The sequence below is a fragment of the Aythya marila genome (assembly GCF_965140915.1).
Source record: "Aythya marila genome assembly, chromosome: 2".
NCBI lineage: Eukaryota > Metazoa > Chordata > Aves > Anseriformes > Anatidae > Aythya > Aythya marila.
Window position 1 is genome coordinate 114,247,465 of NC_139043.1, and position 24,641 is coordinate 114,272,105.

At 40.8% G+C, this 24,641-nt stretch overlaps 1 protein-coding gene across 1 annotated transcript in view; it reads left to right on the plus strand.

Annotated features, from left to right (window-relative positions):
* The first annotated feature begins 6,675 nt into the window (after window positions 1–6,675).
* Window positions 6,676–24,641, plus strand: part of CDH2 (cadherin 2) — a 119,716-nt gene continuing 101,750 nt past the window's right edge. Inside the window, exons 1-2 of the mRNA XM_082753612.1 lie at window positions 6,676–7,307; window positions 17,827–17,938. Coding sequence (XP_082609738.1) covers window positions 7,233–7,307; window positions 17,827–17,938 — 187 coding nt within the window. The 5' untranslated portion in view covers window positions 6,676–7,232. The remainder of the gene's footprint in view (window positions 7,308–17,826; window positions 17,939–24,641) is intronic.

Genomic DNA, 24,641 nt, shown 5'->3' on the forward strand with positions numbered 1-24,641 from the left:
AACGTGTTGAGTTGCTAGCTGTCTGCAGGAAGGGCCTGGCGTCATGAGGCCCAAATCTCCATGCTTCCAGGGATCCAGGCTGCTTTAACACAGTTCCCTTAAAGGAGGGTATTCTTTCTCCATGAATCAATGTTTAGAGACTTTCCAAAGTTTAGATTATGACCAAGTTACATAAATTCATACAGCATTTAGGGATATTTTAGATGTGCATTATTGCAAAACAGACAGAAGATCGCCTCAGAAAAGAAAGCCATTTTGAAGTCCTACTAATGTGAAAATGATTCAAAACAAGGAAGTTTTTTTTTAATCAGATGATTTTTTTTATCATTTCAGATGATTTTTTTTTCAATTCCTCTGAAAGTATGTAAAATATTGAAGCATGGGTATTTCACTGTGTGTCAAAATTTAACTTGGAGTGAATTTCTGCAGCCAGGTTGCAAACACTTTGAATAAGAATACTAATATTATCAATCTAGTTATCAAATAAAAACAAATTTTCAGGTGCTTGAATCCAAAATGTCCTCATTTTCTAAAGTCTCTGAACTTCTTGCATCCTTGGAACAAACCATGTTAAATGTATATTTTAATCTGCAACTTTTGGGAACATTGACTGTGATCTAAAGCTCACTTTTTGTAATTGCATTTTCTTTCCTTGAACCAGAAAATGGTATCAACAGGATACCAATTATATTATCATGCTGGGCCACTTTATATTCTACCTTCACATTTTCCTATGGAAAACATAATTATCACTATTATAATCCACTACAAAGGGAGGTATCTATGAAGTGCAACTACAGCTTATACTGACAACAGTTTTTTCACTGACGGAAGCCATATGTTTCTGTCGGCCTGTGAACAAGTAAATCTTAATGCACTGCAATTTTATTTCCAAGAGAAATATTGTCTCAGTCCTCTCCTTCAGTCTACCCTTTGAGACATCAGTCAGACCCAGCTCCTCCTCCATGCTGTTGGGGCCTTTCAAGAGAGGCAATGAGGACATGAAAATAGACATCTCTCCCTAGCATCTCTCCGCAGCTTAATATACCAGAGACTCTTGGAAACACCAGAGCAGCTCCTGCAGTCTCCAAATAGGGTACATCATTTGTTTAATGAAGATGGTTTGTATACAGAATTTTTGCAATACAGAAGCTATTGGAGGAATAAGAGGTATATTAGATGCAGATGGATTCTTCAGGGTATATAGCTATGAAACTCCTCTGAAATACAAAAACCTAATGTTCAGATCAATAACAATGACAGATCTGGTCAACCTTATCAGTGACTGAGAAAGACACAACCTCAATGTAAGAACTGTACTTCTTCCAAGGTCAGAAAGTCTAAGCTCCGGAGTCTGTGAGTGAAATCCCTCAATGGGATGGCAATAATAATGTTATAACAAAAATAAAATATTTTCCTTAATCTCATTCTTCAAAAAGGACAAACAAAATTTTCTCAAGTTTTCATGAAGCACTTGGCTCAAAACAGCTGGCCAGCACAGAGAATTTCATCTTGTTAACTAATAAAAAAAAAAAAAAAAAAAAAAAAAAAAAAGAGGGAGGGGAATAGTAAATGAAAATAAGATTTTGGTATAAAAATATTAGGCAAATTTAACTACAGATGTTGTTAAAATCTCTGTTTAACAGTAGAAGGGGCAATCCATATGGCAGCTCCCTTTTACAATTTAATTAAAGCAAATTATTATCTATGGTGGTTTACCATAAATAACTAGAGTTCCAGTTTCATAATTTTTATTACCTAGAAGTTATGAGTAATAAGATTGATGTGGAAATTTACAACATTTCCTTTTTCAAGGTGTTACATAATTTTTAGAGAAACTAACAGGTATCATGCCAGTAAAATTTGGCTATGGCTAAAGAGGATCTCTGCAGACTGCATTAGTCTGAAAAAGATAAGACTTCTGATCCCAAGACAATAACATAGTTACTAGATTTCAGTGAGATCAAGAAAAAGGAAGTACTTCACTTCAAATAAATAAAAATACCAGCAATTAAAAAAAATAAGGTTTCATTTAGTAAAACTAGCTTTTTAAGAGGCAAGCCCAATTCTTTCTATTGGCCTACTGGCTAATGAAATGGTTCTATGAAACTGTAAAACTTTCTTCTGTGGTGATTAGAAATTATCATAGGCCCTTGTTCCAAGCTTTCATCCTTTCAGTCACGCCATATGATTAGGGTCTTGTTCTGGAAGGTAATATTTTGTTGTTGTTGAAGATATATGACTCTGAATAGAGATGCTTTGCTGACCAGATCTTTTCCTCTGTCTTGATTTTCAACAGAAAATCTCCAGACCAAACAGTTTTAAATCACTGGGCAGTAATGCTGAATGAGACCCTCTAGAAGAACACACTAAGCTTCACTATGTTGATTTTTAAATCACCAAACATAGGGTATAGACATAAAGCAAATTACACAATATGCAAATATGTTGTATCACAGCTGTACTGCATATGCTCAGCATCTTCTCTATAGAGAAATCCTTTGCAAAATGTACTAGCAATTAACAGAAATGTAAGTGGTGGCAGATATGATTTATCAGAAAAAGCAAAAAAAAATCCTCTTCCACATCATATGTATATATTTTAACATATATAGGATAGAAAGTGATTAATGCTGATGAGGGTTGCTAAAGCAGAAAGAGAACTGCTATATACAACATTTTTTTCATCCTAACCTAGCTGGTTTTCAAAGTTGAGCACAATAGCTCACAAACTGCTGCAGTTTTAGTTACCTTTCCATGCCCTGCATTGTCTCGACCTAAGAAGCAGATTGAAGAAAGTTGCATGTTAGGTAATGATAGCGCCAGGAAAGCCCATGAAGGTAAGTTAAGCCCGTGAAGTTCTGTAATGAATTAAAAGACACATTCGAGTAAATATTACCTACTTCTAGGACTTTTTTTATTTTTTTTCTGAAGACTATTTGCCTAAATAAAGAACAATTAGAACTTTTATTTTCAGTTCTCATAGGTGATAAACATGAAATTGTAAATTAAGAAAAGCACTCAGAACACGTAATGGGTCACTTTTTTTTTTTTACTGAAGTAAGAGAAAGCAGCTCTAGCAGCAAAGTTCTTATTACCCCAATTTGAAAAATATTTAAGCTGTTTTGGCATCTACGCCACTCAGTTTTTCTTTCTCACTTGACACTATCTATACAAAACTGCATTCTCCCTGGCCATGCATGATTATCTACTTCCTAAAACAATTATTTTCAAGTGTTGCCAATGATAAACAATCTTATAATTCAAAAAATCTCCACCCTTGGGAATTTTGGATGTGTGAAGTAGGAAGAAAAAAATACTATTTTTGCCATTACTGTGATAAAAAACCTTATTAAGAACTGAATGTCCTCGGAAAGAAAAGGAGATTGCAGGGAATGAACAAGCTATTAATTAGGTGTTTTATTTTGTTTATCAACGACAGATATTTCGTGAGATGTAATGAAGAAAGCAATAAAAGTGGGTAAACTAATATGCCCTTAAGTACTTTTGCTCATTATCTTTATCCCTCCATTATTAATTCTAAATAATGGAGTATGGCCTCCATCTTGTAAATATTTAGGCCTATGAACAGTGGTATGCAGCGTGTAGTGTGACTGAATTTGCTGAGATCTCCTGTATAAATGTTTGTCAGATCAAGGCCTAAATTGTCAGTAAAGTGCTTAATTTGCATAATTTGAATCGAGGACAGTGGTAGTGGCAGTACCTGGCAGATTAAACATAAGGATAGGCCCACACGGGAGAAGTTCTTTTATTTTTCAAAATATTTCAAGCTGTGAGCACACTAGTATGTTCCAAATTGAAAACATTCATTTTTTACAGAATTTTTATGAACCCTAGGAATGAAAATTAATTTGGACAAGTTGAAAGAGAGACTCAACTCCATGACTAACATGGGAATTACCCTAATCCTCTCTTCAACTTAATCATGGAATTTTAACAAGTTTTTTTTTCTGGAAGCCCTTGAGATCTCCTAGGTTGAACATTAACGTATGTCCATTATTTTTATACTACTTAGAATACACTCACAAATGCAATCTGTGGCTGAGTTATGAGATAAACCCTTCGAGCTCTAAATCACTTGTTTGAATATTGGCCAGAAATCGTCACCATTTGATGACTTTTGCATGATATATGCAAAAAGGGCTGATGATCTCAATTTAGTATCAGTTCTAACTCTGAATCTCCAGCTATGCCCAATTATTGTCAGATTATTTCTGTAAGAAGCTGTTTTCTGGGGCTCATCCTACAGATCAATAGCAGAAGCCCCGAGGAGCCATCCATGTCTCCCAAGAAAAGAAACTCTCAAGTTTCTCCTCTTCTGCGCTCTCCCAGACATATGCCTCTCACCCACAAAAAGATTCAGTGCAGAGATTCTGCCTCAAAAAGTATAAGCCACCCCTGCTCAATTAGTTTCTCTTGATCACAGCACCCAGAACTGGGAAACCCCGTGAGCCGGAGGGCACTTTTGGTTACAGCTGTGTAAATGAGGGAAGCCACCTGCTTGATAGAAACATGTTCAAGACTAAAAGATTCAGTAAAACAGTGTTGGTGAGAGCAATTTTTCTGCCAGCGTTACTATTTCTGCTAAGTAATTTAAAGGCAGCAGCAGAACCGTTAAGAGGCATCAGCCAGAGCTCAGATCTGGTAACCTTCCAGATATGCTGCAGAGCCTTTTATTTTTTCAGGCCTGTAGGGATGGATGGGTTGAGGGAATATGAGGGGCCAGGCTCCTCTCCGTGCTAGGTAATTACTCTCGTCAGACAGTTGGTTTATGGAGGTGTTTATATTGTATGCCTTGCATTTTGTAGAGCACTTGTAAAAGTGAATAAATGCTCAAACAGAGTAATTAACAAATGTTACTAGTATGTCTACCTACCAGAAAACACAAATAGAAATCTGTTACTTGAGGAAAGTGAACATTTCATCAGCAGACACAAGCACAATCTCAGGGTAAGGCCTTAGACATGACAGAGCACATGCTGGTCCAGCAGGTGCCAACTCGGGAAACTCATCCTCGTAACAGGATATAAGCATCAGCAGCGCTGTTCCTGCTCACTTTGTCCTAGTCCCAGGCTGAATTTTAATCCAGAGCCTCATTACCAGACTTCATTTCCATCATTTATTGCTCGTCGCAACTCTTGGTCCGCTACAATTTCATGGGCTACAACTTGAAAAAAAAAAAAAAAAGGCAGGGGAATGGGATGGGATGGGATGGAATGGCATGGGATGGGATGGGATGAGGGGGCTGTTTTTCTATTCCGGGCTGTCTCCTCGCTTGATTCTCCTCTGCCTTTCGATGCCCTCGGGTGGCTCCTGGCTCGCTCCTGGCTCGCCCCCGGCCCGGCTGCTGCCGCGGCGCGGCTCGGCACCGGCTGCGCGCAGCTCCCCCGCCGCTGCTGGCTTTTTCTGCCTCTCCCTGACTTGGGTAAACAGCTGCATGGCAGCTCGCAAGCGACCGGTTATTTTCAATTTCGAAGCTAATGAAACCGGCATCGTGCAAGCCTGTACTTACCCCGCCTGTCCCCGACAAAACATAAAAGCAAATCCGGTGTTTTCTTGCAAAGCCCCGAGCATGGCGTTTTGCGTTATTTTCTAAAGCAGAGAAAGAAGGAAAAAAAAAAAAAAAAAAGAAAGAAAAAAAAAAGCAGAGATTGAAAGTATTTTACTTGCAAGCTCAAGTGTAAAATAAGATGCTTTAGAATAAATAACATACCATTTAAAATCGACACTTCATGAGATCAGACAATCAAGCCAGATCCTCCCCTTATTATGTCCCGGGCTGGGAGCTCTGGTGCATGGACACAAAACAACTTTGCTCAGTGACCTGTGGGCGAGGGGAGATCTTTGCCAGTCCTGCAAATGACCCAGCACTGATCCCTGCTCCTGTAAGTGCTCGCCCAGCAAGGCTCCCGGTTTCTTTCCGCTATGCACGCTCACATTTTTGGCCCCGCGGACCGCGGCGCCGGCCAAGGAGCCTTTGAAAACACTCGCTGATAAATTCAGCAGGTAGCTGGGAATAAAACAGAGAGCGGGGATGGGGGGGGGGGGGTAATAACAGGAGGGAAATAAAAAATAACAATAAAAAACCAAAGCACCCCGTGAAGCCGTAGCAGTTGCGAGAAACTTGCGGCGCCGGCAGCAGCCGGGGGGCAGCTGGTGGCGTCCCGGAGCCCCCGGTGGGCTTCGCCCTGCATCCAGCATCCCCCGAGGGGCACCGCAGGGCCGGGCTCTCCCTCCCCAGCAAGTTGTGCCCTCCAATTGCAGCACACTAAGTTAGCGGGTCGCGATTTTTTTTTTTTTTTTTAATTTTCTAATTATTATTATTTTTCCCCCGAGGCCGGCAGGGCCCGGGGAGCGAGGAAGGGCAGCGCACGGAGCTGCATCAGCCGTGCGGCCGGCAGGGAGCGACGGGAGGCGGAGGGGGAGCTGCCAGCAGCAGCAGCAGCAGGAGGCAGGGAGGCAGGCACCGGGCGAGCACACGCACACACACACACACACGCACAGAGACACACGCACACTCACGGCAGGCAGAGGCTGCTCGGTATTGTTATCACTGCGCTTCGGCGGAGGGCTGTGCGTGCAGGGGGAGGGGTGGAGGGAGGAGAAGAAAGAGGGAGAGAGGAAAGTGAAGGGGGAGAGAGAGGAGAGCATGCAGCAGGGCTGGGGCCGGAGCAACGGCGGTGCCGGCACGCCCGGGCTCAGGCGCTGAGCGCGGCGGGGAGGAGAGAGGCGGGCACGATCCGGGCGGGGGCACGGAGCCGGGCACAGCCGCCGCACCGGCCTCCTCCTCCTCCTCCTCCTCGCAGCAGCAGCAGCAGCGACTACTTCTTTCTTATCTCCCAGCCTTTTGTTCGCCCATCCTCCTCCTCCTCCCTGCCCACCCTCTGCACAGCGGGGAGAGAAAAGCAGCCTGACCCAGAGCTGAGTTTCACCCACCCTCCGCCTCCTCTCTCCTCTCCTCTCTCTCTCTCTCTCTCTCTCTCCCTCCCTATCTCTCCCCCCCGCCGCATCGCTGCCCATGAGCTAGAGCGGCAGGCGGCAGCTCAGCGCCGCGGCAGCCGGCTCGGGCAGGCAGGCAGGCAGGCAGGCGGGGGCACACAGCCGGTGCCCGACCCTTCCCCGCTGCACCCCTCGCCCCGCTCCGCCGGGCTCCAGCCGCGCTCCCGGGACTGCCGGGGGCCGCCCTGCCGCCGCCGCCCCTCCTCGCCTCCATGTGCCGGGCAGCGGGAGCGCCGCCGCGGATCCTGCCGCCGCTGGCGCTGCTGCTGCTGGCGGCCCTGCAGCAGGTAAGCGCGGCCGGGCTGCGGATCCTTTGTTCCCCGCCGGGGGACCGGGGGGGGAGCGGGGAGAGGTGGCGGGGGGCCGCGGGGAAGCAGCCGCCGTCGTGCCGGACACCTGCTCGGGGGGCAGCTGCGGGGAGAGGGGAGGGAGGGGGTCCGCGGGGTGCCCCCATCGGTTTGGGGACAGCAGGTGCCGTGGTGGTGGTGTTGGTGGTGGTGGTAGGGGGGGTCCGGCTCCCGCTTTGTCGCCGCGGGGGACAAAGTAGCGGAGCGCGCCCCGCGTGGGGAACGGGGCGGCGGCGGGTCCCGAGACCCTCGTCGGGCTGGGGAGGGGGGCGCTCCGCCGTGCCCCGCTAATCCCTTCCCGGCGAGAATTTAATCAGCCCGCACGGGGAAGGGGGGGAGTGGAGGGGGGATTTCCAGCGGGACGGGCCCGGGCTGCGAAGTGCTGAACGCGGGGGGCGAGTCCCGGCTCCCCGCCAGCTCCGGGCTGCTTGGAAGGGGGTGGCTGAAGGGGTCCCGGTGGCCGGCGTGTCCCCCCCCGGCGGCTTTGTGCTGTCGGGGCTGGGCGGAGGGGGCGGTAAATCTGAGGGACAGATGGCGCAGATCAGCGCCTCTTAACGGCACCGACGGCCGGGGCATTTCTGCCGGGCTGGGGAGGGGGGAAAGGGCCCCGGGGGGGGGGGGCGGCCCCTGTCCATGGTGAGCGCCGGGCCGGCAGCGACCCCGCTGTCCCCCCGCTCCCTGAGGGGGGGCCCCGGCTTCTGCTCGCTCCGGGCGGCGAGGTGCTGAAATGCTGGTCCGCGGCGGCCCGGCGTTTTCTCCCTCGTCTGTTGGGGACCCGTGGCTGTCCGTCTGTCCTTCTGGCGTGGCGGAGGAGTGTCCGGCTGGCCCTCCGCGTCTCCCACGTGAAAGCAGCCACCCTGCTCGAAAACTTGTGATGTGCCTACTTCAGGATTGTTTTTTTCTTTCTTTTTTTTTTTTTCTCTCCTCAGTACCCAAAACCTTCAGTACAGACGGCTTTTGATTGGGTTTATTTTTTCCCTTCATGCTGCTGCTTTTTTTTTTTTTTTCACAAGTCCTCATGTGTTGTTTATCATATGCGCTTCCACTTCTGTTTAGTTTTCCTATCTCAATAAATCTTTAAAGCACAAATTCTGCAGTTAGCTTTTAGTCCATCTTTTTTATTTATTTATTTACTTTCCTACCCAGGGCAGGTTTGAAATTAAAGCACAAGCTATGAATTAAGGACAGGAACTAGACTCACTGCTTTTATGTATCACTCAGTGTCACTGGCATGTTACGGTTGGGGAATCCAATTTCCCCCTTGTTTGGGTATCCATTAAATCAGGTTAGGGTTGATTTTTAATAGTGTGTTACAAAATTGGAACTTGGGTATGAAATCAGATTTATAGACCTGTGTCTGTACAACGCTTTCATTTAAAAGCTTTTTTTTTTTTTTTTTTCTTTCATGCGTACTGCCAAGAACCCTTAAAAGCAAGATGCAGCAGTAACTTTTTTTTTTCTTCTGCCTTGATACCTGCTACTTTTGGTTTGTACGGGGTTGTTTACATAGGATTCTTCTGAAAGGTTGGACCTTTCTACTTTTTATTTTTCTATCTCCAAACCTTTACAACAAAAGAGCTCTCTACCTTTATTTTCTGAAGTTATTGATCACTGTGGCATTCATCAGTGCTGTAGAAAAGCAGTCATGGAATTGCTTGATCATAACTGGAGGCACACTTTAAGTCAGATCCGTGGGTTCTGTTGCTGTTCAGGAAATAGGGCTTTAGGTTTTTGGCAACGCGTAACGTGCATGGGATGCAAGAGAATGTCAACTGCACTTTATTTTGCTGATTAACTAGATCAGTATGAGTCTGGAAGTACTATGTGAAAAACCTGACAGAAGGGAGGATAAAAGGAGTGAGATTTGCTTTTCTGTCCAAAACATCAGCTGTTCTTGGAACAGGGATAACAACAAGATGGGAGAAGTACTGGGAAAGCTAGCCTGGGAGGTTTACAGGAATGAAACTAAGGTCAGTTAGAAATCAACTGGAAAATAAAACAGAACTTAAGTGCTCAAAAAGGGAATAGTCTGTTTTTATGTACAAGGTGATGGGGTCACTCTGTGGGTGTTGTCCATTTCTTAATCAGAAACAAATAACAATGCAGTTACGGAGCCCTTTGCATGTAGGAGACTGGTTTGAATTCGAATTAGGATGACAGAGGATGTAAGTTATTACTCTCTGCAGGCAGTTTTGGTCTTATTCCAGGTCTTAGCAAATGTATCCAGGTGATAAAACTACTACCCTAAATGACACTCCTGTTAAGCTGCCTCAGCTGTGAATCCAGTGATTGAATTTCTTGTCAGCCAAACCACCCTCTTACCTCTAGCACTTGTCTCTGGCAGAACCAAGGGTGAGGCATATTAACGCAGTTTTGCGCAGAAGTAGCAGTGAGATCTTTTATTCTGGATGCATCTTCTGTCTCTCATCATACACGTGGCTTAGATTTTATTTCTTTTAATCGGTCTATTTTAAGTAGTATAGTAAATACGTGATTGTATAACCACAAAAATGAGTTCAAGGGTGTCTCTCTATTAATGAGTCGGACTCAAACATCATTACTCCTTTGAAAGTGAATTGAGTGCATTTTATAACACTTTTCATAAATTCCAGAACGGAATACGTATATGAGTGGCTCAGCCTTTTTGGATGTGGATCTTTCTGTTCTGTTTTTGCTTCATCTTCAAAGACTCCATCTGAAAAGTTAAATGTGGCAGGATATTGCAGCAAAGAGCTCTCTCCTCCTTGTCTGTCTGGACTAGGTGATAGTGATGCCTCTGACACATCCTCAAAATTCCAATAATTGTAGAAAACACATGTACTTTTTAGAAATCTCTCTTTAGATATTAGACTGGATGCATTACTTTAAAATACACATTTGAGAAATGACTTCTTTTTTTTTTTAAGTGCTTTTTGTATCTATTATAGGACACGTTGATTCAGTAGACAATGAATTTTTGGAATTGAAATCAATGGTTGACAAAACAGGAGATCATTTTCTATATTAAACGGTTCTTATTCTCTAAACAGATATTATAGCAAGGTCATAAATGTATATTATACTTAAGTAACAGAAAGTATACATTCTCTTGTATTGTCAACTTATGTATTTTCGAATTAGTAAATCATATGTTTTCTAGAAAGCCTTCTGCTCTCTCCCTTTGTGTGTTGTATTGCTACCTAGGCATGCAATTTAATATAAGGAGAAGTCAATTAAAGACAAATTTGTAATTTTTATTATACCTGTTTTAAAATATTGCCCTAAATTACTGTATTGTTGAACTACATCTAGTTGAGAACATGTAATTCAAAACCTTACCACTTATTTTTTTTCTTTCTGCTCCCAGAAATTGGAGGAACTCCCAGAAACATCATTAGAAGAGTCCTGTCATGTCCCATCTTAATTATTTTTGATGACACTTTTATGTCAGTGATTCCAATTATTAATTTTTTTAATAACTGAACACTGTAATACATAAGAAAATTTATGTGGTAGTAGTGTAGTGAGTATATTTAAAAATAGCTTGAGGAAGTTGTGAGTAAAGTTATTTTTACTCATTACAGACAGTCTTGCGTAAGGGACTTTTTGTCATGTGGTAGGGAGCAGGAACTGTTGAATGGCTTTTATTGCATGAATAAGAGGATCATTTGATAGTAAAACTTTCTGTCACTGTTTTTTTTTTTTTTTTTGTGAATGCTTTTTAATTGAAAAACAAACAAACAAAACCTTCCAATATTTTACCAGCCAGCAGTGACACCCGACAGGATAAGCATTTTATTTACTTTAAACAATGTGCACATGCAAAACATCAGTTTGTTCCAGTAAGAATCAGAACCTCTGAAGTTCCTATGTAAAAAAAATTACTTATTTTTATTTTTTTGTTTGTTTGTTATAAAACATAGGAGGAACATGTAGTGTCCTTACTTAATACATTTTGTACGTCTGCTAACTCAGTGATGCTAGTTGTATACAAGATATAATGGGACAAATCACAGATGATTGATGAAGGTGGAAAGAATACTTAACGTATTTTGCACTAAAAATGATCATTTTAATAACAATTTTCCTAACCTACCACTGAACTGAGACTGGTTGGTCAAGTTAATATTGGTATAGGTAGAGGTGAGCCTTGAGAGAACTTCACAAAAAAGGTGTTATGCATTCATGTGGGATGAGTTTCAGGAGGATTTGTATTTTGTTAAAGAGCATTTTGTAGTTCGTGACTGATCAAAGGACTTTTTTCATCTGGGTGCTGGACTGTGTTCCAGTTTCTTGTGCTTTCTTGTGGCAGCAGCAGATCGCTATATGACCTAATCTGCGTGATTCATGATTTGATAATTTGATTTGATCCTGCAGTTCTCTCTGAAAGATCATGGGAGCTCTGTCTGAATAAAGAAGGAAAATTAGGCTTTCTATTTTTAATTGGCTTTTGAAAACAGATACAGGATCTGCAGCTTCCAAGATGGAAGGTACATCACTGCCAAGTCTTTTCAACATTTCACTTAAACTATTTGGTTTTAGTCAGTATTCATGTATTTAATTAAGTATCGTATATCCAGAAGGTGCGTTTATCCTCTCCTCTAGGCACTCCTTGACATATTTAAAAATATATTTTTACCAACAGACTCCTCTAGGGACTCCTCCATTCCTTATAATTAGCATATAATTATCACCCAGCAGCTGAAGACATAGTTAAAATTTTGTGATTCCCCCAAAAGAGTTCTTCCAGATAAGCCTTGTAAGGCCTCCCCTGAAGGTCAGAAAAACCCAGAGTCCTCCTGTGTACATCACCAGCAGTTTTCGTGGGCAGAAGTGCTGAACATGTGCAACCTCTATCAAAGGGAGGAACTTTTGTTTTTTGAAGAAATGAGGATGTGTAGTCAATCATAGGCCCAATTTTATTTATTTATTTATGCAGTACAGAAGTGTGACTTAGACTTAACAGAAATTCCGTTTGGTTTTAGTCTTCCAGCTGAATTTTTAAGATATTTTTTTCCTCTGCTAGCAACACTGCTTGTCTGGAGAATCTCATTTTAGAAGGTGCACTGCTCCTAGTTGAGGGAAGGGGAAAAACTCCAAACCAGATTTCAGCTTTGTATCAGATATGCCCATAGATGTCTTCACATCTAGTAAAGCAAATGAAGTGAGTCTTTGTTTCTCAATTAAGGCTAACAGAAGAGACTGTGGGCGTCATGGTTTGTGAGACTCTCAAAGTTGCAAATGTCCAGTAATCTATGGTAAACGGTGGTGGCCTAAGGCCATTTTAAAACAAATTATATAGTAGAAGTTGTAGGTTCTGTTGTTTAGGGAAAGTGTTTAAGAGTCTTGAGAATTGGTTCAAGAAGCTGGATTTCTGGGGTTGCTGAAAAACGGGTAACTCAATGACCTCTGGGAGAACTTGGTCTGGCACTGATTCTGGAAGCTGTTGGCTTCCAGAACAGTTTGAATGAAAGGCACTTTTCTTTCTCTCCAGTTGCAATCCACAGTTGAAAACAAATTGTACTTGACTATATTTTCTGGAGTACTGTGCAACTGTCTTAAGTAGTGTGGAGGTATAAACTGTTGCAGCTCTTTGCAATAAATCAGAGATTATGGGAGAGATAATGAACTGTTTTGAAGTTTTGCACCCCAAGCACATCAGAGATGTGGCTATGATCCTCTTGTGGTCTTTCATATGTCTTGTTATGTTTTGATGGTTAGTAAAACCTCATCCTAAGATCCACCTGGTATAGCATATTGCATCATGTCAGATGATGTATTAAGACAAAACTTAAAACGGGTAAAACAATCTCTAGAGTTAGGTAAGTTGTAAATGAATGCTGGGTATAATTTTGGCCTTTAAATTAATGAAGAAACACCCAGTCTCTAAACACAGTCACAGATGTTTTTGTGATCTGTGCTCAAGTTTAACATTACTGTCACAATTGCAAATTAATGTTGCTTATTAAGGAGAGAGAGCTCAAATACCCAGTTCCTGCTCTGTCATACGTATAATTAGTAAGACTTTGTTTTGAGCTTCACATGATAATGCCCTTTGAATTGGCTGGACTTGGCAACTAGCAGCTGTAATGCATCCAATTATAAGTGTATAGGATGATATTTTCTCTGATGCATACCCTTCCATTTCTTATTTGACTATGTAGGCTTATTTTCCTATAGGAGTTAGCTATATTGAGCATAAAAGAAAGAAGTCTTTCAGGAACAACTTCCCTTGTGTTCTGTTACAATCAATATTAAGAAATCTGATGTTGTAGTACACGCAAATGCAAACAGTGCAAAAGCAGACACTTTGATATTTCAGATAAATAGATTCTGCTGAGCTCCAGTGGTGTATGGTATGTGCACAAGGAACAAGACCAGCCCTGTTTGAAAGCAGTGTTTAAGAGCCCAGTTCTGCAAATGTAGGATGCGTGTTGTGATATGAAGTCGCTTCTGTAGTCATGTGGGGAGCATGCATTTTGAAATAGTTGGAGCGTTTTTTTACAGAACTGCATTGTAAGTGTGTCTACATCCTAGAAAGTATGAAAATTGGAGAGACATAGTAGTCCAAAACCATCAATGCTAATGAAACAATCCTATCTTTCTGTACTTCTGTACTGTTTCAATTTACAGTCTTTACACAAGTGTGAAGACAGTATTGTTGGAAGAATCTTAGTGATGATGTTCAGAAGAACACATATAAACATGATTCCATTACAGTTATGCAGTTGAGATTGTCATCAGTTTGTTTGTTTTGTTCTGTTTTGTTTTCTAATTGAGCTGGAATACTACCTGGAAATTAAGCCACAGGTTTCTAGATACCTGTGTTATGATAGTATTTAGATATGATGTTAATGTAACTGAGGAGTAGGGTACAAAAATGGCAGGCTTACCAACTATACTAGAATGTTCAGTTGATTGAAAAGTAACTTTGACATAAGACTTCTAATTTATGTCATGTTGATTTGTGATTGCAGTTTGCATTTTGCATTTGATCTGAGATCTACAGTAGTGAGTTTGTACTTGAGTACCACACTACTTGAGTTTGTGAGTTCTTGCACCAAGGTTGAGTAGGTGTTCAGTATCTGGAGATAATGATGTTTGTTACTCATTTTGCAGTTAAAAGTGACTAAATAAGCTAGAGGTGATCAGGAAAGCAAACTAGTTTTTCAATGGTAACTCTATTTTGCTTTAGCAAAGTCCATTAGTACTTGAGAGAAGAATTTTCCAAGTGCTGAGCTTGTTCAAAGCTTTGTAGCTCCATTAAGTAGGTTTTATATGGGCAGAAGCTAAGGTAATTACTTTCCATCATAAAAGATAGTTTTTCAGTAGCGTCCTTCTGTAGATGAACGTACAAGTAATATTATCTTATGTTCAAAATAGTCTTGGGAATTGTACTAATCACACAAAATCCTGTAAATTACAGTAATGTGCCCCCATAATCTTCACTAGCTTTTCCCTTTTGCCCCAGATAAGGGGATAAAAATATTTCAGCATCATCGTTTGCTTAGAGTTAAAATGGTTTAAGTCTCGCAGTACTCTTAAGCTGAACTTGATATGACCCAGTCTGTCTGAAGCTACAACTTCTACTTAATTCCAAATGCTTAACAGAGGGCGATAAAGAATTGCTGAAAATTTGAATTCTTCCTTCCCTTGTGTTTTTATTCTCAAACAATCTTTACAAAGGACTGTTTTCGGAGAGTAGAGTACAGTCTTTTGTCTCCGGATAAAATTGATGGCTGAAAATGAAAGAATAAAGAAGGCTCTCTATTCATGTCCCCACGTCTTTGTTTCAGTGGGCATTGTTTCAGTTTATAAGAGTTGTTTAGTACATATAGATTGTTGGAAAGGCTGAAAGATTCCCAGGCGCATCAGTGCAGACTTGTTATAAAATCCTGTTATCTTCTCAGCTGCCCACCCAGGACCTTTTTTGTTTCAAGGATATGATGAAAGGCTATTTTTTCTTCTCTATCACATTTGCTTTGAGGTCACCTTTTATGCAGTAGTTTAAACAAGTCTTACTCTTTTTCTTTCAAATTATAGAAACTTTACAAAACATGTGATTTGAGTTCTAAAGCTGAGGAAACTAGCAGCTGGAATCACAATTATTTTTGATTTACTGTGTTTTCATGTTTAAAAACATCAGCGTTTGAAAGGGCTAGGTTCCAGCTTTGCAGCTGACACAGTCTCCTGGTCATTTAAGCCTCGTTCCTTTCTTTCAGTATTTGTGTGTTTGGTTTCTCTTTAACCATATAAAAACTTAAAAGTACTTATGTAACTCTATACAGGTGAGCAACCTGTGTAGTGTGTAAGTCAGAGAGAAACCCATGTCACAATCGAAGTTAACTGGACGCCTGGTAATTAAGTTCTCGTCCTGTGTGCTTACCTAGGTAGCATACTAACTTGGAAGTGGGCAGTTAATGTTAATTTTTATTGCTAGTGTAAGTGTTGAGCTGCTTGGTTAGGATCATCTAGGTGTAAGTGCATCTGACTGTGCTACGAATCCCTCCTCGTATTAGTGGTAAAATTATCCTAATAGGAGTTGGCATGCTGAGCTTGGCCTCACGTGTCAGTGGAGAGGACGCATTTCTGCTGGATTCCTCTTCCCTGGAAGACAGCCTTGTTGACAGCTTCTGATGAAGAAAGCTTCCACTCCTGGAGTGCCACCAGTTGGCTGTCCTGCTGCATACCACAGCGGACTGCCTTTTTGGGTTTGCCACGTAATGGTCTGGATAAGCGTGCCTCTGTCAAAAAGGGATTTGGTTTATAGACAGCATGCAGTTAAACGCGTGGAAGCTAATCTCAAAAATTTTGATTGTGCTAAGACACAGAGCAGTCGCAGATAGCTGCGTGCTTGAAAAATTCCAGTTAAAAGTGCTGATAAACCCGTAGGCAGACTGCAGATCGTGGGCTGCAGCCCTCTTACCAAGCATGTCTGGAGCCAAGAGCGCAGCAGTAATGTAAAATTGCAGTGCTCGACCTCCAGGCCCAGTGAATCTTGCCCTCCAAACAGGTGGCACAGCCACCGCAAGAGGTGATGAGTGCTCTTCCTCCACTGCGTGGGAAGCGCACGATCCTTGAGCTTAGGATTTCAGTGTCTAATACCCTGAATGAGTGCTCAGGAAGGTGGTAAATGGGTGTAGCACCATCATCTCCTCTTTCTCTCTCCTTTTTTTTTTTTTTTTTTTTCCTCCCCTCCCTCTTTCCTGTTGGGCTTTCTTTGCTAAATGTATGCAAGCATGCTTACATGGCCCTGAGCAGATCGATTGATGGAAACCCATCTGGGAAAGTAAAAAGGAAAATCTAATTAAAAGTCTTGATCAGATTTAGGTATGAAATCGCAGCACAGTCGCTCGTGTTGTCAAAGACCACGTACTACATCTCACCGTGCACATGGATAGGCTTTTATTTAGCATGGGGGCGTTCGTCAGGTTTTGCAAGGGGTTTTAGGATGTCTCTGATAGAGATCGGCATAGTCTGGTGTGGGGCCTTGTGTGGTCTGAAGGGGTTTTGCTGTACTTGGTCATTTAGGCACATGGAAGCTTGACTGTTGTTTTGTGCAGCACTAAAATGAGACAAAAACAATCCACTGAAAAGAGATCTTTAACTTTTGCCACAGAAAACTGGATTTTTTTTTTTTTTTTTTCACTTAGCAGCAAAATGTCCTGAAACTAACTTAGCAATCAGAATGATCTTTTGAACGTGGAACTCCAGAGAACAACAAAAAAAAAAAAGTTTCCACATGCTGTTGTATTATAGTTCTTAATAAAAAGTCACTGATGAAACTTTTGAAAATGTGAGTTGAAGGGAAACTTTCTTACAAGTGAGAGAACAAACAGTTTCAATGGCTTGTCTTTAGCCTTGTTGTGCAAATTTAATAATGAGCTGCTCTCTTTCTAACTTAACGTTCCTTTGAAATAGATGGGGATTGATGGGGATTGCGTTTTAAACGTTTGACTTCCTATGGTATCTGTTTAAATACTAACATAAATGTAAGTTCTGTTAAGTTACTGCAAATGTAGCACTCTATCTTAAGTTACTGGTACTGGTGCAACCTCACATGGAAGTACTCTAAATAAAGCATTTTAAATCAGTAGCTGAAGTCTTTCCTGTCAAATCTATCTGGCGGTGGAAAAAGTTGCTGTTTGGTTTTGTGTAACATTTATTTCCAGAGGAAAGAATGTTTTTGTTCCCCCTACGTTTCCACTTCGGTCTCAATGGCTGATTTAGTTGAAATGTTCAGTTGTCAGAAGAATCAAGATTGTGTATTATTTAGATCTTACCAGACAAGTGGGACTTGTTCCTTCCATTCCAGTTATCAGAGAGATTAACCCTTTGCCCTTGGACTTCTAATTGCAGTCGTTTAGAAACAAAGATGCTGTTTGTACAAGATAGCAGCAAAACGGAGTATGTGCCAACTGGAATGTTTCTCTGGTGAATGAGGGTTGCAATATTACATAAATTTTATTTTGCATTTCAGGCACCGATAAAAGCAGCTTGTGAAGACATGTTGTGCAAGACGGGATTTCCTGAAGATGTTCACAGTGCCGTCGTGTCGAGGAGCGTACATGGAGGACAGCCTCTACTTAATGGTACTGTTAGAAAAGATGTTTTGGATTTTATTTCCTAGAATATTCACCATAAATCAGTCTGGAGCATTTTCATTCTTAGGATGCAAACGCTTTCAGGAAGGAACATCTGCTCTTCTGTGTTTATTTTTTGATTATTATCATAGGACTTAGAAAATCTGTTGGCATTAATGGTAGCACATGCACCTATATTGACTGTAAATACTGTATTGCAAGCCTCCCCGTGATAGTGCACTAATCTTTCTCAGAATAGTGTTGCCACTGATACTTCCTATTACAAATGTTAAACTCATATGTCATCAGCCTATAATTAGAACCCATGTATGAGTGACAAAAAGGTGAAGAAAGTTTCTCTTCTGCTTTATAGTTCCCATAGAAGCACTGCAGTTATGCCCAGCCTTAGTTCTCAAATTAATGTGGGGATGGTTCCTTTACTAGGGAACTGTCCTGGGCAGCAGTCTTAATGAGACTGGAGTTCCCACAGGAGGGTAATGGCCACAGCCCTGCCTCTCCATATGTATTTGTTGGACAGGAGGCGGCAAGTCTCTGACCACATGTAGAGAATTAAGTGATTATGCTCCTTATGTACCTGCATAAGATGGGGGAAACAACCACAGGCAACAGCACCGGAGCGGATACTTTAATAAAGACAACAGCATACGTTGATTGCTTTTTCCTGGTGACCTGAGGAGAGGCACCTTTGGAAAGCAAGACACGGGATGGGGAGCAACACCGAGCGTGGTTGTCTGTGAGCCCTGCTCAGTGACCACTGCTCTCAGGGCTCGGTGAGGAGCCCTGCCAAGAGGCGCAGGGTAATGCCAGTGCTATCTCTTGGACAGAGCGCTGCTGCTTCACCCTGGCACGTATCTGTGTCTGAATGGCACCGTGCCCAGAACAAGGCTAGCCAAGTCCCCAGCTAGCAGCAAGCTCCACCAGTGCAAGCCCTCGCCTCTGTGCGGGATGCACTGAAGTCAGTAGGTCTGTCCATGTGCCCAGGAGTCGTCCAGGTGGAGAATTGGGTTCACTGCCCTTTTTATGTCTCTTTCCTTCAGGGGTAGAGTAGTCATCTGTGTAACATAGAGGCATGTGCTCTGAACCTTTCTTAGACTTCCCAAGCAGCTAAGTTTCAGCATAAAATTTTATGGAAGAATAACGTTTTTAAAAATGTGTTAATTTAACTGTTTTATAAAATGCTAGCATCAATGTTGTAGCTTTCTTCCATCTAATTCTGAAATTGTGGAACTAAGAACATCAGTTTTAGACGGTTTCAAACACATCTTAAGGACTAATTTAATTTTTCTCTCGCAAATAAATATGGTTACACAGATCAAGACACTTAAATGAAAAAATTCTAATGAGTCTGCAAAAGAAGCAAACAAAGCTATAGTCTCGATTTTACATGCTGCATGTATCAGTATTTCTCCTTAATTATATTTTTAATTATATTTTTTCTCCTCAATTATATTTTTACAGACCTGTGTTGTGCTTTTGAGTAGTGGAAACTTGAATGCAGGATTAATTGATTAGCTTTAGTCTATCTAAGTTATTAAAGTTTTTTCTTTTCAGTTTCAAGAAATTGTATTTTACCACCATAGACATTTGCTTTTTTGAAGAATAGCTTAGAAATTCATGCATTAAGTTACACTTTCTGCCAATTGAGAAAATAATGAAAAAGAAAGAATTTACCTCACTGTTCTGCCAAGCAGGAGTTAATATAAGGCTCTGCAGTAGCCATTGGCACTGAGAACTCCTTTGGTAGATGATACACAAACCTGGAGCAAGGGGCAGAAGCAGCAACAGGTAGCTCAAAAGGCACCTGCTTTCCAAAGGTGCTGTCTTGAAACCACTGTTTGTTACTGATAAGTTATGCTGTTGATTAATCATCAAATGGAGATGACATAGTATTGAGATCTACCTTGTCACATGAAAGCTGTCTTTGCTCTTCATGGAATCGACCCTTTCTGCAGTTTCTTTCATTTTTTTTCTACTAGCTGGGAACTGCAGTGAACTGCCAGCTAATTCCTTCTTAGCATTACTCATACGAATCCAATGATAATGACTGACCAGCCTTAGCTGTTTTTGAACTAGTAACATACCGATGGAAAACTGACTTCCTTTTTCATTACTCATCACAGTCACACAGTCCCTCCTGTTGCTTTTTAAAATTTTGATGTGAGTGAAGCATACCATTGATTTGTCCTTGAATGGTATTAAAATGCATAGCATTTTAGGGAAGTAGGAATAAGAAAAACCTTGCAGAGCATACAGTGTATATCACATCGTATCAACCGATTTTGAAATGACCTGGGGGAGTTTGTTTCCTGCTACCATTTCCTCAGTTGAATTACTGCAGTGGTTTATTCTTTTGAAAATTCTGACATGCTTAAAAGCATATAATTTGCTGGTTACACATAAACATACGGTCCATCATTGCATAGCTTTGACTTAAATTTAATTACACTGTCATTTTGAAATACTATTGTTGTCAAAAGCCTGTTTTCTGGTTATTAAACTAGATTCAGATGACGCTAGAAGTTATGTATAGTTGCATGACATTTGCTTCTTAAGTATAACCATGGGCCTGATTCTGATCTCAGTGGCCTCATGGATATCTAACTGCATGCTTATACTAGTATAAATTCAGAAGTGACACATGTATAACTATAGGTTTCCTATATGCTTTAGAAATGAAAGCTTTAATTTCCTTTGAATTTGTGCATTGATACAACAAGCATATAAGCTTTATGATCTCAGCCAGCTGCAGAATAATCTCAGTCTGACTTGATGTTTTCTTGACATGTTATTTCTTAAAATAAAGACTAAGAAAATGACAAGATGCTTAATATCTCTCAAGTTCATATGCTTTTATCTTGACCACTGGGGGACAAGCCTTCTCTAAGGCCTTCAATTTCCATCTCTTTCACCAAAATGTAAATAAGATTAGAATCATCATGTGACTTGTTGATCCGTGACTTTGAGTTATTACAGTAATCTGGGATATCTGTTTTTTTTAAGTATTATTATAGGAAACATTCCCATATGAGAGTATGGGGCAGCATTTTATCACACAAGATGTGATAGTCTACATTTTCTGGATGGGGTTCTTTTTCTATTCCTATATTCAAATGGTTTTGTACTCCTACGGAGGGTCAGACTCTTGCTGCTATTACGTTAAAAATACATCTTTTTAACTGATAATGACTTTCTCCATTTATACATATGGCTAGGATATGTCATCCTCTGCTAGTTTGTCCTTCTATGCATGAGCACATATGTTCAGCTGATATCCATGCATTCAGTTGTCATTGAATGTGGAAAATTGGTAGAGGAATATATTCAGAATAATAGAAATTAGAAAAGGGATAATGTGGGAGGGTAATGCTTACTAACTGGGTAGAGTGAAGGAAAGAGGGAAAAGAAGACAGCTGTCCTTGGTTTAAGGAAGAACTGGGAACCTGTTGAATGGACAAGGTACAGCTAGTTGGAAGACTTGGCAAAGGAAGCTGGAATCGTCTCCTTCAGCAGGTGATAACTGAGCTGTGTAGGAAATATCCTACAGTATGGTATGCGTCCTGTTCTTCTGGCAGTGTGTCACTGGTGTCTGGTGCTCCCATTTTCCCCTCTTCCAGCCTTAGAGACTCTTCAAAGCTGCTTTCTTAAGCTTTGCCTTGTGCTTCTTATAAGACAAGAAAATGCCCTATCTCATCTATTATTTCCTATTTCTCATTGAAATTTGTGGCAAGTCAACGTACAACGTGCTCGAGTCAGTAAACACATGTGAGGAAGTACAGTAGGTTTAGTTCTGAATTTATCAAGTTCTACATGTTGTTTCACCTGGCATTGGTCACTCCAGAGGAATTATGGTGACTTCACCAAGGTGAGCTCAGAACCAACACCTTCAAGGGAGGTGGGGGGGAAAAAGGAGTAGTCTCTGAAACAAAATTAAAAGAAACACATACATCTAAAAAGTCTGTCTTACTCATAAAGCTGTGGAGTTTTTTGGGCCCCTACTTCTTCTAGACTTTGATATGCTTTAAGTAGTATAAGATTAAAAGTCCAATATTAAATAAAAAAATCCTATGCAAGTAACTTCCCAGGCTTCACCTCTTAGAAGTAGACATCTAACCCAAATTTACAAACATGCTACTTCTGCCTTGTTTCTTTAAATAAAATATAATTAATGCTTGGAGGATTCAGTATTTGGAGAAGAAGAGGTTAAGTCAAAGAGGGAGTTCCATTTAATATAATAAATGTCTTTGCTTCAGATGGTTTTATCACAGTTTTGTAGTTCATGCAGTTAAAAAAAATAAAAGTAAGGCTGTTTGATATGCATATCGAGCCATGTATATCTAATCTTTGTTCTACATCCTGTAAATTCCAAGATAAAAACAATGCATTTCTACTAAAATCATCTACCTAGCGAGGTTACATGAATGGTTATTTGCAGAATCATATCTTAAACTTCCAGATTTTTAATCCAATAATCTATTTCACTATTTTTTTTTCTTTCACATAATTTATATTCATATTTGTCCTGCTACTAAATTAATGATTTTAGTTCTCTGCTAACCAAATCTGCTGTGTAGGCAAGATCCTTATATGTATTGTTTGAGCACTGTGTAGCTACAAAATATTTCTAAGTTCTCTCAAGTTGCATAGTAGTAGAGGAAAAAATATCTTGGCATTGGTCACTGAGATGAGCAGTGATTATGGGTAACACCTCGATTCCATGACTGATGTAAGCTGACAGGAGTCAAGAGACCTTATACCTTTTCTCCTTTCTGAGGCTGGTCCCAAGTGTTCATGAAACCATGAATTGAATGGGGTTGGCCAGCTGACCTGGGGTAAAACTCACACTCCTCTTCCATGGGTCTTTGCTGAAAGATCTTGTAGATTCAACAGAGCCGTGGTATCCTTGCTGCTTTTTCTCTTCTAGCAGTGAACCTCAAAGTAAATAATGTTTGTTTTGATGCTTTGATATTTGGTGACAGAATTTGATTTTGACGTTCCCAATGGCTGACTCTATAGCTTACAACTGAAAATAACACTTACTCTAAAACGATCCTGAAACCTGTTATTGGGAATGTGAGGCTTGGCAGAGGAATTTCCCCCTTGTTAGCACATTTTCTGCAGTGTTGGTCAGCATCTTTGGTTCCCCTCAGCATTTGGTGTCTCCCTGTGTCCTGTCACCTGTGGTGCCATCTGCAGGTGCGTCCCCATGCAGCTGTGTGGGTAGAACCTGTGTGCTCTGATTCAGTCCATCTTCAATGAAGAACATAATTACTTCCAAAAGTCATCATGCTTAAAACAAAGCAACAGTGCTTCTTTTAGGGCTGACATTTTATTCCTTGCTTTAAAAAAAACAACTTTAATACAATTGTATTCTTCCCATGCTAGTGTACGCTGGCTTCTTTGATATTCCAGTGCACATTAACCATACAGCTAGGGAAAGTGTTTTTAGCAGAATCATATTTTCCAAGAGGGAAATTATTATTTCACCACAAAAAAAAATGTTTGTGGGTTGTTTTTTTGTTACTTTCTTCAACGAATAATAAAAAAATAAAATGGTAACTGCTTTGTTTGAAGTCTACTTGCCTTAAGCAAAAAGACAAGTTGACATGTTCCTTCCAGGCAGACAGCCAAAGAATCTCAGATGGATGGGGTCTCTCTGTGAATTGCTGGCAAACTGAAAGAAATTGTTTCAATTTTTCCCAAATGACTTTTTTTTTTTTTTAAATTCTCTTTTTGCACAACCTACCCGTACCCATCCCGTTGCCCCACCTCACAAAAAAAACTCCGCTCAACAAACAAAAAAACACCCTTCAAGTTACACTTCCAGGCCCTAGTGGAACTGTGAATTTTTTTTTTAAGAAGCTTATGTTGGGGATATATTTGTTTTTCTCAGCAGTCCTGCTTAACATTTAGTAGGTTTGTTTTTGGCCTTTCACTTGTGAGGCAGAGCAAATTTCAGTGCCGCTATTCGGTGTTGCTTTTCCTATTGTTCTATTTTATGTTAGAGTTGTATTCCAGTTCTCACTCTCATGCCTTTTAAATCCTTTTTCTCTTCTTTTCTCAAACAGCTCTTCTGTTTGTCCTTTTTTTGTTCCCCATAGCTCTTAAATTCTCTTGTGTCAGTGTTGAGCTTACTATCCCGGACTGGTAGAGCTTCCTCTATTTGCTTTTACTACACCAGCACAGTGCCTGTTTTATGATTTTTGTTGTCTGTTTATCCACCAAGCTCTTAACTTATTCTTAGGTACTTGTTCCCTGAAAAACAGATCTTGCTTTTGCTGAAGCAAGAGAGAGTTTTCCTACTCCCTTTTCTCAACAATTCTTAGTTAAATATAGGATACATTGTGGAGTATACACAAAACATACGCTCACCTTACTGTACAGTGATAAAATATTTACTTGAATGGTGACTAATTTTTTTCTTTCTGTTACTTCTGTAAAATTCTGTATGCGATCTGTATGTGATATCCAATTTTACTCTTCAGGATTGAGCTACTGATAAACGTTGGTATTTTCTCATTGCAACTTTGTATGCTAAACGTTATGTATATAAACAATAAATGTAAGTAATGGAATTCAACAATGTATTGGATGTGCACAGATGACAAACATCTAATTTCAGAAATGAAATTCCATTATCCCTCAGTGGGCCCTAAAGCTGTTATGGAATATAGCATCTGGATCAATTTGTATA